This window comes from Zingiber officinale, chromosome 2B (assembly GCF_018446385.1).
Source record: "Zingiber officinale cultivar Zhangliang chromosome 2B, Zo_v1.1, whole genome shotgun sequence".
NCBI lineage: Eukaryota > Viridiplantae > Streptophyta > Magnoliopsida > Zingiberales > Zingiberaceae > Zingiber > Zingiber officinale.
The window spans coordinates 149,890,541-149,905,873 of NC_055989.1; the positions used below are offsets into that span (position 1 = coordinate 149,890,541).

General features: G+C 36.6%; 1 protein-coding gene across 2 annotated transcripts; it reads right to left on the bottom strand.

Moving 5' to 3' along the window:
* Positions 1-10,429: 10,429 nt before the first annotated feature.
* LOC122047808 (uncharacterized protein PFB0765w-like) lies at positions 10,430-13,542 on the bottom strand. Of its 2 annotated transcripts, none has more exons than XM_042609291.1 (2): positions 13,399-13,542; positions 10,430-11,141 (listed from the first exon to the last, which is right to left on the bottom strand). In XM_042609291.1, exons 1-2 carry the CDS (start codon positions 13,414-13,416, stop codon positions 10,572-10,574), a joined length of 588 nt encoding a protein of 195 aa, XP_042465225.1. In that variant the 5' UTR covers positions 13,417-13,542; the 3' UTR covers positions 10,430-10,571. The 2 variants fall into 2 exon arrangements, with proteins under 2 accessions (XP_042465225.1, XP_042465224.1); XM_042609290.1 differs by having other exon boundaries at positions 10,430-11,161.
* Between the last annotated feature and the right edge of the window lie 1,791 nt (positions 13,543-15,333).

The window sequence follows — 15,333 nt, forward strand, 5'->3', positions numbered from 1 at the left end:
CCGCCACCTGGACCTACAGTGTACCCGACACCAGTGGCACTTGTGCCCCCAGTGCCTACAGTAGCAGCAGCTGCTCCACCTCCGGTATCACTACCTACTGTACCTTCAGCTACGGCCACTTTTGTTCACCCGGCAGTACCACCGACGGCTTATGCTCCAGTTTATACAGCAGCACCGGGAGTTCCTCCTCCAGTTTATTCCGCGGTACCACCTGTAGCACCAGTTCCAGTGGTTCCGCCAGTTCCTGCAACCGTCCCGACACAGCTCACTGATATTGCCGCGGCACGAGCTAGGATTCCAGTATTAGCAGAGTCGATGAAGACTCGTTTCACACTCTTCCGAGGAGACCTTGACCCGAGTATGACTCTATCATGGATAGAGACTATGGAGCAGACCTTCTCCTATATGGCTTGCTCCGAGTGGGAGAAAGCAAAGCTGGCTGCTCTTCATTTACGGGATGAGGCTAACGCCTGGTGGATTACTCAGCGTTCCATTATCGGCGAGCTGAGCATTACTTGGGCCAGGTTCAGAGAGGCTTTTAAGAGCCGTTTCTTTCCACTAGCATATCAGATGGCTCGCCGGTAGGATTTCATGAATCTGCGTCAGAACAATCGCACGGTGACAGAGTATAATACTGAATTCAACCGGTTGGCTAAGTTTTGTCCAGAGTTAGTTGCGGAGGACAGATCTCGCATGATGCAGTTTATACAGGGACTGGATGGTCATCTACAAGTAAGGCTTGCCGGTTTAAGGATCACATCTTACTCAGATGCACTGGATCGAGCCTTGATGATAGAGTTAGCTCAGCAGAGAGCATTTTCGGACAGGAAGAGGAATCATACGGGTCAGACATCTAGACAGATCCAGCAGCCACCGGCTACACAGCAGCAGAACTGGAAACGACCCGACAGCGACATTCGCTGTTTCAGATTTGGATCCAGAGATCACATCACCCCAGCTTGCTCTCTGGAACAGCCAGTTTGCTTTTATTGCAAACTGCCTGGGCACCAGAGCCGAGATTGTCAGTTGAAGGCTCAGCACACGGCTTCCGGAGGGTCAGGTCAGAGGGGACAGTCTAGTCAGTCAGGGGCATATCGAGGAGGGCAGAAAGCCCAATCTTCACATCGTCAGCAGGGGATAGCTTCACCTGCAGCAGCGGCATTTGGCATGCTTGGACAGGAGTACTCCAATGCTTCCATAGCAACCCAGAGTTCTGTTCCAGGACCTTATTATCCGATAAAGGGGCAGTATCAGCTGCAGCCTCAGCCTTTAGGCCAGTACCAGACTCAGTCCCAGCCATCTACACAGTATCAGTCACCGTCCTCTCAGTCTTCTCTAGCGCATTATCCAGCACCACCTCAGTGGCAGGCTTCTGCCCAGCTGCAGCAGTCGCTGGCAGCGTTACCACCTCCTCCTCCGCCAGAGAATGGACGTGTTCATGCGATTACCAGAGAGGATGCGCAGCGAGCCGACGTATCCATTTTCCGCGATACGATTTCCATTTATGCATTTTCTGCTGATATATTGATTGCTACTGGTAGCTCGCACTCTTTTATATCTCGTACTTTTATACGAGAGATTGGTAGATTACCCACTTGCAAACCCCAGCGAATGATCGTCTCCCTACCGTCCGGTGATACATTGGATGTCACTCAGGAGGTCAGAGATTGCCGTTAGATTTTGACAACTTAATACTTACGGTGGATCTTTTAGTATTGGAAATGGTCGATTTTGATATTATACTTGGCGTGGACTATTTGTCAGCATATCATGCCACAGTTGATTGCTAGACGAGGGTAGTCACATTCTGGCCATTATGAGTTTTTGGTAATGTCATTTGGGCTTACCAATGCTCTAGCGGTATTTATGGATTGTTGTGGTGGAACATTACTCCAACATATGTGGTATTTCCTGTGATGGAGCGTTGCTCTCACACTAGAGGATTTATTCTTTGATGATTTATATTGTTGGTGATTAGATTTCAGATTTATTGTCAGAGATCTTATGGTTAGGAATGTCTTTGGTACGACATTATGAGTTCTAGGTTTTACCATTTAGGCTTACAAAGCCCTAGATGTTTTCATGGACTCGATGATTTCGGTGTTCCTAGGTTGTTTGGATCGGTTCTCATTGTCCGTCCTTGTTGACAATGTTGTAATCTATTTTTGATCCGAGTTGATACCCCCATCTTTCACTTGAGGTATGTGATTTAATTTACCGTTCAGCATTTTATACTTTTGTCTGTTGTTAGTATTTGCTGATGGTAAATAACGAAATTTGGGGATCAAATTTTTATTAGTAGGGGAGAATGTAAACGAAAAAAATAGAGAATAATAATAAGGGAATTTTCTGAAATTTTTGGAAATTTTTCGAGAATTTTTCGGAGCTCGTATGGACGAGTTAACGGGGATAATAACGGGGTCCGGGAAAGCCTGTTTAGGCTACCCATTTAAGTGAGGAAAAGATTTATTTATTTATTTCTTTTCCCTTTTTCTTATTTATTTTCTTTTCCTCCCCATTACTGTGCGTGCCCTATTCTTCTTCTTCGCGCGCCCGACCCTGCTAAACCCGTGCCCTAAATCCTTCGACGTCGTCTCCTCCTCCTAACTGGCGTCCGACGCTTGCCCTAACCGCCGAGGCGATTTCCTCTCCTCTTTCTTCTTTCCTTCTTCTTTCCTTCCTCGACAGCCACACTTCTCGCCACTGCCCGAAGCCCTCCTCTGTCGTCGCCCCTCGCCGTGGAGTTCCCAGCGCCGCCGCTGCCTCACGGGACATCGTTGAATCCGATTTCCCTCGCCTCTCCTTCTTTTTGCTTTCCGAGCCGCTGCCACAGCCGACGCCTCTCTTCTAATCACCTCCGCTCGTGCCCTAGGTTTGATCACACCGCCGGCCTTGTCTCCCTCTCTCGGAGTCACCCTCTGCACGGAAGAAGCAAGCCCTAGATGAGCCCCTGTCGATCTCTGGTTGCCAGCCACCGAGATTTTTCCTAGCCGGCCAAATGTTTCTGCCCTAGACCTCACCACCGGGTCCTCCTTCGCCACCAGCCGCCGACAGAGAGGGAAACAAGGGGTATCAAATTAGGTAAGGTAAAAAAGAGGTATTTGGATTTTTGATTTGGATCATGTGCTGAATTTGTTGGCTGATAACTGTGGAACTTGTCATTGTTTTTCCCACAGCAGCTTCTCCGGATCTCGGCAATAAGTTCTTCAGAATTTGAGCAGTGCAGAGGCATTGGAAAATTTGGGTAAGGTTTTTTGTTAAGCTAAATACTAAGAGGGTAAGTTAGGTATGATTTGGATTTAATTTAGGCAGATCAAGGAGGTTGAATTAGGGGTTTGCCCTAATTTATGGTTAAAGAATTTATTTAGCTATTTATAGGAATTTAGCTAAATAATCGTATATCTATTGGATACATGACTTTGACGCGAGTTGAGCATCTCGATGTCGGATTTGGACATTCTATTGGAGGCGGGTACTTCTGACTTTATGTCGTTTGATATACATAGTAGTGAATTTAACAAATTACATTAATTATGTTTCTCATTCTGTTTCGGTTAATCACTACCCAACACTTGTTACATGCTTGATTTATTGCTTGGTTTGCATCTCATGTATACTTTACCTGTTTATACATGCTTGTAGGGGTTGTGATATATCATGCTTCACCATGTTCAGGACCTAGGTTGTATACCTTATCTGATCTGTGTACCGTTGTTTTGATTCATTGACTTATGGTGCACTTTTTATATATACATGGTTTAGCTCAGGATATTTTGTGTTTAGTGTCATGCACCATTTGCATGATTGCATGCTGTGCGATAGTCCGCTTCATTATTGTTGAGCACATCGCCAGTTACATGGATCTGCACACACCACCACTCATGGGTTAGTGGTCGATTCAGACAGAGTGTGTTGCAGCAGGGACTTTGTTTGGCTCCGTTGGTCCGCTCATGGGTAGTGTGACACAACGTAGTAGCCGGCAGGGACTCCTCCCCGTCATCGTGTACCGGGAGTTGAGAGCATTGCGCTCCCCCATTTATGATTTGGGGTAGGAGGATAGGTGTACTCCGACAGCATCCCGTCCACTCGGTCACTCATCAGAAGCAGTGACGACAGAGTGCACGGTTGTCACAGCCCTACCCACTCGACCTCACTATTGTGTGTGAGATGTTTGACTGGCGTCAGGGGTGATCAGGACACATCATTGGCATCATATGCATGATGCATTTATTGCTTGTGTTTGTGTTTGCTGCATTTATATGCTGCATATTGTTTGGATACCTATGTTTGACATACATACAGGATTTCTATACCACTCGGACTATTAGTCCTTATACCCAGGTCCTGGTTAGTACAGTTTCTCTCCTGTTTATTTCAGTTGCATTTCATCCCTTTATATCAGGAGACTGTACGCATGATTAGTGCTAGAGGTTATTTCCCTACTTTGTATATCAGGTGTACCTGTTGAGTATTGGACTCACCCCGCCTCCATTGTTGATATTTTCAGGTTAATGCTGTCAGGAGAGAGTTTCAGTTGCTGGTCCCCTGCAGACCACGAGGATTTATTGACCTTTTAGTTTTTCTTCTTATTTGACTATGTTTAGAATTGGTTTATGTTGATACTTGGATAATGTATGGATTGTATTTGTCGATGGATTTTTATTCGATATGTTTTACTACATACCTGCCTGGACGGCAGAAGAGGTGAGTTTGTCGGATTGTGTTTTATGAGTGTAGTGGAGTAGGAAAAATCGGATTTGAGCTTTACGAGTGTAGTTGAGTAGGGTTGTTTTCGAGTCATCGTATTACTGTTCTATTTGGTTACTATTAAACTGCGTGGTTGTGTCAGCCAAAGGCTGAAATTGATATTAACTGCGTGGTGACTGTTTTATTATTGTTATTATTCCAGCCGCATGTGGCTGAGGTATATGGTGATTGTAGAAAGTTTCAGATTGTCTGCTGTACAGGGGAGATGCTGCCGAAATTTCTTCGGACAGGGACTCCTCCGGGGCGTAACATTGGGTGACCTCTGTTTATAAATCGGTAGGTCATTGTTTGATGTCGGCTAGTTGTTCTCGACCTTGGTTGGTCGTGGGGTGTCTGTGCCTTACAGTGGCACAGCTGTCCGGGGGTCAGTGCCTTGCCGTTGGGGCCAAGATTATATTTGATAATTTGTAGACTTTTTTATTTTACTGTAAATTTGATATTTTTGTTTGTGCAGGTTTGGATTTGACGTGGCTGGGAGAGACGTTCGGTTTTATTTACCTTTGTTAGGTATATTTATTTACACATTATATTTTAATAATGATTGTATGTTTTTATTTTCCTCTATTATATGTTATTTGCAGTTGTATATGAACTAAGTAATATTGACCATTAGTATTTATGTTCTAGGAGTTTTTATTACTATAATTTATTTGAAACAGACAACATCCAGAATGAAAGAAGTTGAATGTATAATAAAAATTTACCTGGCCGTGGGGGTTTAACTGATGAGTTTATCATTGGGTTGAGATAGTTTTTAAATTTTGCATCTAGTAATGTTGAGTATATGGATGGTATCAGATACGATGTCCATCCAAAAAGTGTCATAATGGTAAATTTTTACCATCTAATAAAGTTTCAGAGTATCTTTGTAGATTTGGTTTTACTCCGAATTACTATAATTGGACATGCCATGGTGAACCATTCATATCTGATGAGGATTATTATGGACACAACATAGAAGTCTCTAGGGATCAAAGTTATTATAATCAATTAAATCCATATCAGAGAATGATATTTGATGCAGCGGGTCCGAATTTAATTCCTGAACCACATGGTGCCAGTTCTAGCTGCCCTCCAACAATTGAGCAAATGTTTACAACATATGCATTACCATTAGAAGAGGTACAAGTACCAGGTGTCAATGAAATTTTGAATAATGAAACATATCTTAAATTTCAGGAAGTGTTGAGTGCTGCAGATGAACCATTATGAGCTGATTGTGACAATCATACTAAATTATCATTCACCGCAAGACTGTTGAATATCAAGGCAGAGTCTAATGTGTCGGAAAATAATTTCAATAAGTTTGTTCAGGCTTTTGAAGAGGCATTGCCCCGTGATAATATATTGCCTAATGTTTTTTACAGTATGAAAAAACTTACAAAACAATTAGGTCTTCCTGTGGAAATTGATGTTTGCAGAGACGGTTGTATGCTATATTGGGGAGATGATGCAGATGCAAATGTTTGTAGATTCTGTAATCAAGATAGGTACAAGAGCACTAGAAGGAGTCAACAACGACGTAAATCATACAGTTAGTTATTTTATTTGCCATTAACTCCTAGGTTCAAAGGCTTTATGCATTAAAGACCACTGCTGAACACATGACTTGGTATGCAAATCATCGAATAGAGGAGGGGTTAATGTGTCATCCATCAGATGCAGATGCATGGAAAAATTTTGATAGAACATATCCTGAATTTGCGAAGGAGACTCGAAACATTAGGTTAGGTCTTTGTGCTGACAATTTTGCTCCATTTAGTAAATCAGGAAGACAGTATTCTTGTTGGTCAATTATATTAACTCCATATAATCTTCCGCCTGGGATGTGCATGAAAACACCGTATATGTTTTTAACATTAATTGTGCCTGACCCGCAAAATCCAAAGAAGTTAATAGATGTTTATATGCAACCACTGATTGCAGAGCTAAAACAACTATGGGATGAAGGGTTTCCTACATATGACGTTCATACTAATCAGATGTTTGTTATGAAGGCTGCTCTTCTTTGGACCATTAATGACTTTCCGGCTTATGGTATGCTATCTGGGTGGAGTACTGCAAGAATCTTAGGTTGTCCAATATGTATGGAGAGATCAAAGTCGATCAGATTGAAATATGGGAAAAAGCCGAGTTATTTTGATTGTCATAGACAATTTTTACCATTAAATCATAATTTCAGAAGGAATAAAGATGAGTTCACTAGGAATAGAATTGAAAGAACACCTCCGCCATTAAGATTGACATGTCAAGATATTTGGTATAGAGTGCTTCACTTTCCATCTGTTTTTGAAGAACCACATGGTACAACATATGAATATGGAAGCACTCATAAATGAACTAAACGGAGTATATTTTGGGATTTACCTTATTGGTATAGTAATTTAATTCATCATAATCTGGATGTAATGCATATTGAGAAAAATGTTTTTGATAATCTCATAAATATAGTGATGGATATCGCCGGAAAAACAAAAGATAATTTGAATGCAAGAAAAGATATGCGACTAATTTGTAAACGACTCACTCTTGATGTGGATGAAAGTAGTAGGGGATCAAAGCCAAAGGCAATTTATACATTGAATAAAGAACAAAGACGTGTTGTTTTTGAATGGTTGAAATCATTGAGATTTCTTGATGAGTATGTCTCTAATCTTGGGAGATGTGTCGATATGAAGGAATTCAAATTGATTGGTTTGAAAAATCATGATTGTCATATATTTATGGAAAGACTTATTCCAATTGCTTTTAAGGAACTCTTACCAAATTTTGTATGGGGTACAATTACGGAGTTAAGCATTTTCCTTCATGATATTTGCTCAACAATTTTGAGATATTCACAGATGGAGAAGTTAGAGAGAGACATTTCAATTATTTTGTGTAATTTAGAAAGAATCTTTCCACCTTCATTTTTTTGATTCAATGGAACATCTTTTGGTTCACTTGTCATACGAGACCAAAGTTGGAGGACCAGTCCATTTTCGATGAATGTATCCATTTGAAAGATATATTTTGTTTTATCTTATATACTTCGTTATTAATGCGTTGTAAATTTATAACTTTTTTATATATATTATTCTAATACAAATTGTTATATTTCAATCAGATTTTTATATCATTTGAAGAAAAAAGTAAAAAATAAGGCACATGTTGAAGCCTCTATTGTTAATGCATACATTGTGGAGGAAATAACAACTTTTGCATCGTATTATTTTGAGCCTCACATTCAGACTAAAAGACGGAGACCTGGAAGAAATGATGAAGGTCCTATTGATCCCAATACGAACATATTCTCAATTTTAAATTATCTTGGTCGACCAAGTGGACAATGTAAGCAAAGATATTTCACTAATCAAGAATGGCGAGCAACCCAGACATATGTTTTACTTAATTGTCTAGAAGTATCACCATATTTCGAGTTAGTATATCTTTCCTATTTATTTCTTTTATCGTAAATTTTTGGTGTTATAATTTAATTTTTTATGATAGGATTTTTTCAAAACTTGTATTCTGATATGCCAACACTAGAGTTTGATCGTTTCTACGATCAAGAATTTGCACCTTGGTTCAAATCATATATAAGTAATTTTTACCTTGTATTCTGATTTACCGTATTGGTATAGTACATTTTAACTTTTAAATGAATAACATATTCATTTGAGTTTAGGTTTATGATAATCAAGATCACCTCGAACATCAAATGTTATTTCATCTGTCTTGGGGGTCCAAAAGCAATGGTAAGCACTTGGCCAGTATATTTCATAAATGGATATAATTTTCATACTCAAGAATAAGGAAAAGGGAAGACTACAATGAATAGTAGGGTACGTGTTCAGTCATCCAATGATGACGTGTAAGCAATGATTTTTATGGTCTACTGGATGAAATTATAGAGATAGAATATCCTGGTCCAGAAATGTGAGTTTTCTTATTTATGTGTCGTTGGTTTGACCCTATCAGAGGGATGAAGGTGCATCCACGTTATAATTTGGTTGAAATAAATCATAAAAGATTATATAAGAGATATGAACCTTTTGTTTTGGCACAACAAGCGATTCAAGTGTTCTATGCTTCATATCCTAGCTTGAAACGTGATAAAATTGACTGGTGGATTGTTTGTAAAACTAAAGCATGGAAAAAAAAAATAGAGGAACATTGGGAAGACATTGCATATCAACAAGTGTTCTATGCTTCATCACACTTTCTCTCTCTTCATTCTCTCATTACACTTTCTCTCTCTTCATTCTCTTATCACACACTCTCTCTTTATTTTCTCTAATCACACTTTTTTTCCAACACACTTTCTCTCTCATCATACTTTCTCTCTCTCCCCGATTTCTCATTTCAGCATACTTTCTCTCTCCTTAGTCTCTCATGTTCTCTCATCACATTTTCTCTCTCTTCATTTTTTTCCATCATTCTTTCTCTCTCAACCCATTTTCTCTCTCATCATACTTTTTCTCTCCTCACTCTTTCATTTTCTCTTATAATTCTTTCTCTCTCTTCATTTTTTCTCATCACTCTTTCTCTTACATTCAATTTTCTCTCCTATCTAATTTCTATTATTTTCCTGTAAGGGTAAAAAAAGAAATTTAGGTTCATTCCGATTGAAAATATTTAACTAACCAAATATCATTTTTAAGAACGATACCCAAGCTCATATTTATTCTTATTCTATAATATTATAATATTCATTTTCATTCTGATTTTTAAGAGAGAATCAAACACCCCCTAAATGATACTGAGATAATTTTAATGTCATATATTAAAATCTAAATTTGATTATTAATAACCTGCCCCAATAATTTCCTTTCCACGAGGGAGACGGATAATGCATGCATGTCTTTTCGAAAGTGATTTTGAGATTTTTTTTTGATAATGGTGCATGCAGGAAGGGCAATATGGGGATTCACAAAAATTGAATGCGCCTTTTGACAATTTTCAAAATGTGAGATGCCATTTAAGAATTCGTCAATTTTGAGTGCGATAAATCGCCGATCTTTGTTGTATGTGGATGGAAAGTTAAATAAATAAATAATTGTGATAAAACTTAAACAATCTGAGAATATGGTTAAAAAATAAAATAAAATAAATAAATAAAGAATACACTGAATAATGTCGATGAAGAAAAAAATATTTTATTTCTATTTTATAAAAATATCAGGGATAAAACATAATACTATAAATTACATACGGAAAAATAAAATATATATAAGTTAGAAAAAAAAAATCCCATTTCTTTTTTTTTTTTATATCATTAATGTGTACAGTTAAATTTTATTAAGACTGAATTTCTACCCATTTAGAAAATATTCAAATCATTTTTTATTTACTTTCCAAGACACTAGAGGAAAAATCTTGAGGCGAAAATAATTACCCCAGGGCGTAACGCAGACGGTGAACGCATGATATTTCTGACGTAATGACCAAGGATCGATTCTCAGGAACTTGACCTGTGTACTTGCATGAACTTCCCTCCATAGCCGACACTAAGAGGCCCGCTAAGATAGCGGATCTATTTTTTTTTGAGACGAAAATGGTTAAATTAATTTTAGATAGTTTGTTAAAAATTAATCTTACAAATTATTCTATAGTGCTCGCAATATGAATTCTAAATTTGATCTTATCCTTTGAATTTCAAAATCAAACAGGATGCAAATGGTAAATAAAATTGAGATCGATGGATAATCTATAAAGAAAAAAGCGACAAGAAGCTTTGTGGGCATTAAAGTGACGATCTGTATTTCTCTTCCATTTGGAATGAAAGAACAAAACAAACATAAGAAAAACAATAAACCAGGATCTCAATTGGCCTTCTTCCTCTTGCTCTTCCTCGGACCATCTACTACATCATTTCCTTCTTCAAAGATATTAACTTCAGCTTGCTCTTCTTCTTCAAAGATATTAACTTCAGCTTGCTCTTCGATTATATCTTTATGCTTGTTCTCCCATAACGCCATTTTCTTCAACATAAATTCTTTCATCTTCTTCCTTTCCTCTGACAGCAACATATAATTTTTCGCCAACTCCTTCGATTTTATTTTATGATCATTCTTTAAACATTCATAATGATTCAGTTTTTCTTTTGTTTTATCCAAACATTTTTCTTCTATTTTATCCAACCAGTGCAAATGCTCTTTCATAAGTTCTATCATCTTCTTCCTTTCATCTGACAGCAACATATAATTTTTCTCCAACTCCATCAATTTTATTTTATGATCATTCTTTAAATGTTCATAATGATTCAGTTTTTCTTCTGTTTTATCTAAACATTTTTCTTCTATTTTATCCAAACAGTGCAAGTGCTCTTTCATCTGTTCATTATATTGCATATATTTAGCATTATGTCCATCTATCCAGCTATTGATAGTCTCCTGTACGTATGATATGCAATCTGTAATCTCAATTTAAAAGAAGATGTCAATATCAATTAGATAAATTACACTAAAAATAACTCATTTATTTCATATTTAATGCATGCCAGGAATTAGGAGAAACGCTAAAAAAAATTCTTGACAGAATCAAGATCCAAAATTTTAAATTCACTCTGAGAATGAAGAACTAGAACTTATCAGCCGCGTTGTTATCACTGACATCTTCCTATCACTCGCGCCTGGAATTCACGTATTTTGGATTCTCAAAAAGCATACTGATCTTTAATATTTTGGTAGAATTGTTTTACTGATTAATATTTTTGAGTAAGCTTCAGCTTCCTTGTAAATCACAAAAAATGGTCTGATTGTCTAGCACTGTAGATATGAAGTTTTTGTAATTTATCCGTTGTGATTACATAGGCTTCGTTGAGCCCGACACTTGTAGTAGTAGTTTTCATGTAATTTGGATTTTTAGAAAACATGCCAATCTTTAATATTTGGGCAGAACTGCTTTACTAATTAATCTTGTTGGCTTAGATGTCAATCAAGTTGGACACCTTACCCAGTTTGACATGGTCCAATCCTAAAAGGGCTGAGCTGTGCCTAGCAAGGACTCTTATGGGCCTATGTTAGGCATGTGCCTTGTACCCCACATTCTATGCTGTGGTGGCAAAAAGTGAATACACTCGTCCCTAACGTCTCCGTCAACCAGTCACAGGGACAACACGAAAGAGGTAAATCACGGATAACTATTAGCTTTTGGTATAATGACTAACACGTACAGTGCCAAACATGGACCATGGCTTGCCTGCTACAAACCATATAAAATTTTCTACATTATCCCTTTTACACCAAACATAATTAAAAAGAATTAAAATCTTATTAAATTACCTTATTGTTTTGAAAAATATTGAACAGATTATTATTTTAATATTCTTTTTGTTTTCAGAAATATTTCTATATGTATTATAATTTATATGATCAAATTTCCATCTCAATGGGTTGCCCACACTTGGTTGGCATGGCTTGGGCTTGTGGGCACAACCTATTGACACCTAGCAACGAGGGCAATTTCTGCACCACTTGCACTTTGGTCTGGCTAGGTGAGTTATGTAAGTTGGCTATTCCTTGTATGGGCTCTATATGTTGTGGCCTAGTCATATTCACACAGGGAAGTATAAAGGTTAACTTGAGATCATCCCACTGTGCTAGCTGATTTAGGAATCTACTTGATCCTTAGGATGAACAAGGTAGGAACTCATCATCTATGCTTTGAAACAGTGGCAAAAATTTGATTGGACAACACTGATCCAAAAGTTTAAGCTGATAAGGAAAAGGTCAACTGGGTTTATAGATTAATGTTTATAATTCTGTATTTGAAGTCAGGATTTTGTCTGATTGTTCTGCATTATTGACCTCATAGAATTTCCTCAGGTTATACATAATTACATAGATATCCTCAGAAACAACCAAATATACCTAGTTGAGAAAAGCAAGCTCATCAATGACTCTTGCTGGCTTGCTCAGCCTATCTTTGATAGCTAACAAGGATCAACGTGATGATAGATTGGACATTCAGGTAGTATCTCTACTGTCTATTTTTTTTTTAAAGTGGTAAAATGCATTTTCTCTTTGGAACTATGATTTTGTTATAATTGTTCATTCTATTAATTTAATATATATAATTAATATATTTCTTATTTAAAAATATTGAACTTTACGGTACCGAAACTGTATCGTTCCGGTCCAGGACTGAAACCTTCGCACGGCTAGAAATTTTAAACTTTGATGCCAACATTGTCTTCTTTTTCCTTTATTCCACCATATCAATGTCATTAAGAACATGAAGTTGACAATGAGTGTGAAATCAACTAAAGCATAGAGATGAAAGGTATTTTATCCATTTTATTTTATCAGAGTAATTTTACAAAAATCATTTATATTATTCTACTTTTGAACATAATCGTGTAGGTTCTACCTTGAAACTACCTCAGCATCAGTAAATCAAACAACATGCACACTATATTTGTTTTGAAATAGAAGATTTGTTTTAAAAGAATTATTAGCGGTAGCTTAAGTGAAGCAACGACAAAAAACACCATTAATAAACTAAAGTTATCATATCCTAGCATTTGATGAACAATGAGTCTAAAATACACAATGAATGGAAAACCACCAAATAAGTTCTTGATGAAAAGAAAATCTGAAGCGAAGTACTAAAGTTCATGGCAGAAGAGATAAACAGATGAAAATTCACATTTGGGAGGAATGACATGAGGGACGTGCTCACCCAGCCTCGATCCTTCGCTCTTCATCCTTGGTTCGGCCGAGTATCCTTCGCTTGCCATCGCCCGATAATTCTTCCGACCCGAGGATCCCTAACCCTAGCCTGAGGAAGGAAACTTGCAAGTAATGTGTCGTCAGATTTATAACCTAATGGTATCCGGATTCGGATCGGATATCCGGATCCATAACCCTTCCTAAAGATAGTCTTTTTGAAAGTGCTTTTGAGATATTTTTTTTTTGATAATGGTGCATGCAGGAAGGGCAATATGAGGATTCACTAAAACTGAATGCGCCTTTTGACAATTTTCAAAATGTGAGATGCAATTTAAGAATTCGTCAATTTTGAGTGCGATAAATCGCCGATCTTTGTTGTATGTGGATTAAAAGTTAAATAAATAAATAAATAATTGTGATAAAACTTAAACAATCTGAGAATATGGTTAAAAAATAAAATAAAATAAAATAAATAAAGAAAGAAAGAATACACTGAATAATGTTGATGAAGAAAAAAATATTTTATTTCTATTTTATAAAAATATCAGGGATAAAACATAATACTATAAATTACATACGGCAAAATAAAATATATATAAAATAGAAAGAAAAAAATAAAAAAAATCCCATTTCTTTTTTTTTATATCATTAATGTGTACAGTCAAATTTTATTAAGACTGAATTTCAATCTATTTAAAAAATATTCAAATCATTTTTTATTTACTTTTGGAGACCACTAGAGAAAAACATTGAGGCGAGAATAGTTAAATTAATTTTAGATAGTTTGTTAAAAATTAATCTTACAAATTATTCTACAGTGCTTGCAATATGGATTCTAAATATGATCTTATACTTTGAATTTCAAAATCCAAAGGGATGCAAATGGTAAATAAAACTGGGATCGATGGACAATCTATAAAGAAAAAAGCGACAAGAAGCTTGATCTTATGTGGACATTAAAGTGACGAGTTATATTTCTCTTCCATTTGGAATGAAAGAACAAAACAAACATAAGAAAAATAATAAATCAGCATATCATTGGCCTTCTTCCTCTTGCTCTTCCTTGGACCATCCACTTCATCATTTCTTTCTTCAAGAATATTAACTTCAGCTTGCTCTTCGAGAGTATCTTTATGCTCATTCTTCCATAGCGTCATTTTCTTCAATATAAATTTTTTCATCTTCTTCTTTTCCTCCGACAGCAACATGTAAGTTTTCTCCCAACTCTTTCAATTTTATTTTATGATAATTCTTTAAATGTTCATAATAATTCAGTTTTTCTTATGTTTTATCCAAACATTTTTCTTCTATTTTATCCAAACAGTACAAATGCTTTCTTCTGTTCATTATATTGCTTATATTTAGCATCATGTCCATCTATCCAACTATTGATAATCTCACATACATATGACATGCAATCTGTAATCTCAATTTAAAAGAACATGTCAATATCAATTAGATAAGTTAAACTAAAAATAATTTATTTATTTTATATTTAATGTATGCCAGGATGAATTAGGAGAAATGTTAAAAAAAATTCATGACAGAATCAATATCCAAAAATTTAGATTCACTCTGAAAATGAAGAACTAGAACTTATCAACCGTGTTGTTATCACTTGCATCTTCCTATCTATCTCTCGTGCCTGAAATTCACGTATTTTGGATTCTCAGAAAGCATAATGATCTTTAATATTTTGGTAGAATTATTTTACTGATTAATATTTTTGAGTAAGCTTCAACTTTCTTGTAAATCACAAAAAATAGTCTGATTGTCTAGCAATGTGTTGGTGTAGTGAGTGCACCAGATGATTGAACTTGAGTTTTGATTATGACAAAGGGTTCAAAGTTAAGTTGTGGTGTTATCTAACAAGGTTCATGGAGCTTGCAGGAAAGTCCTAAGTGATGCTTAG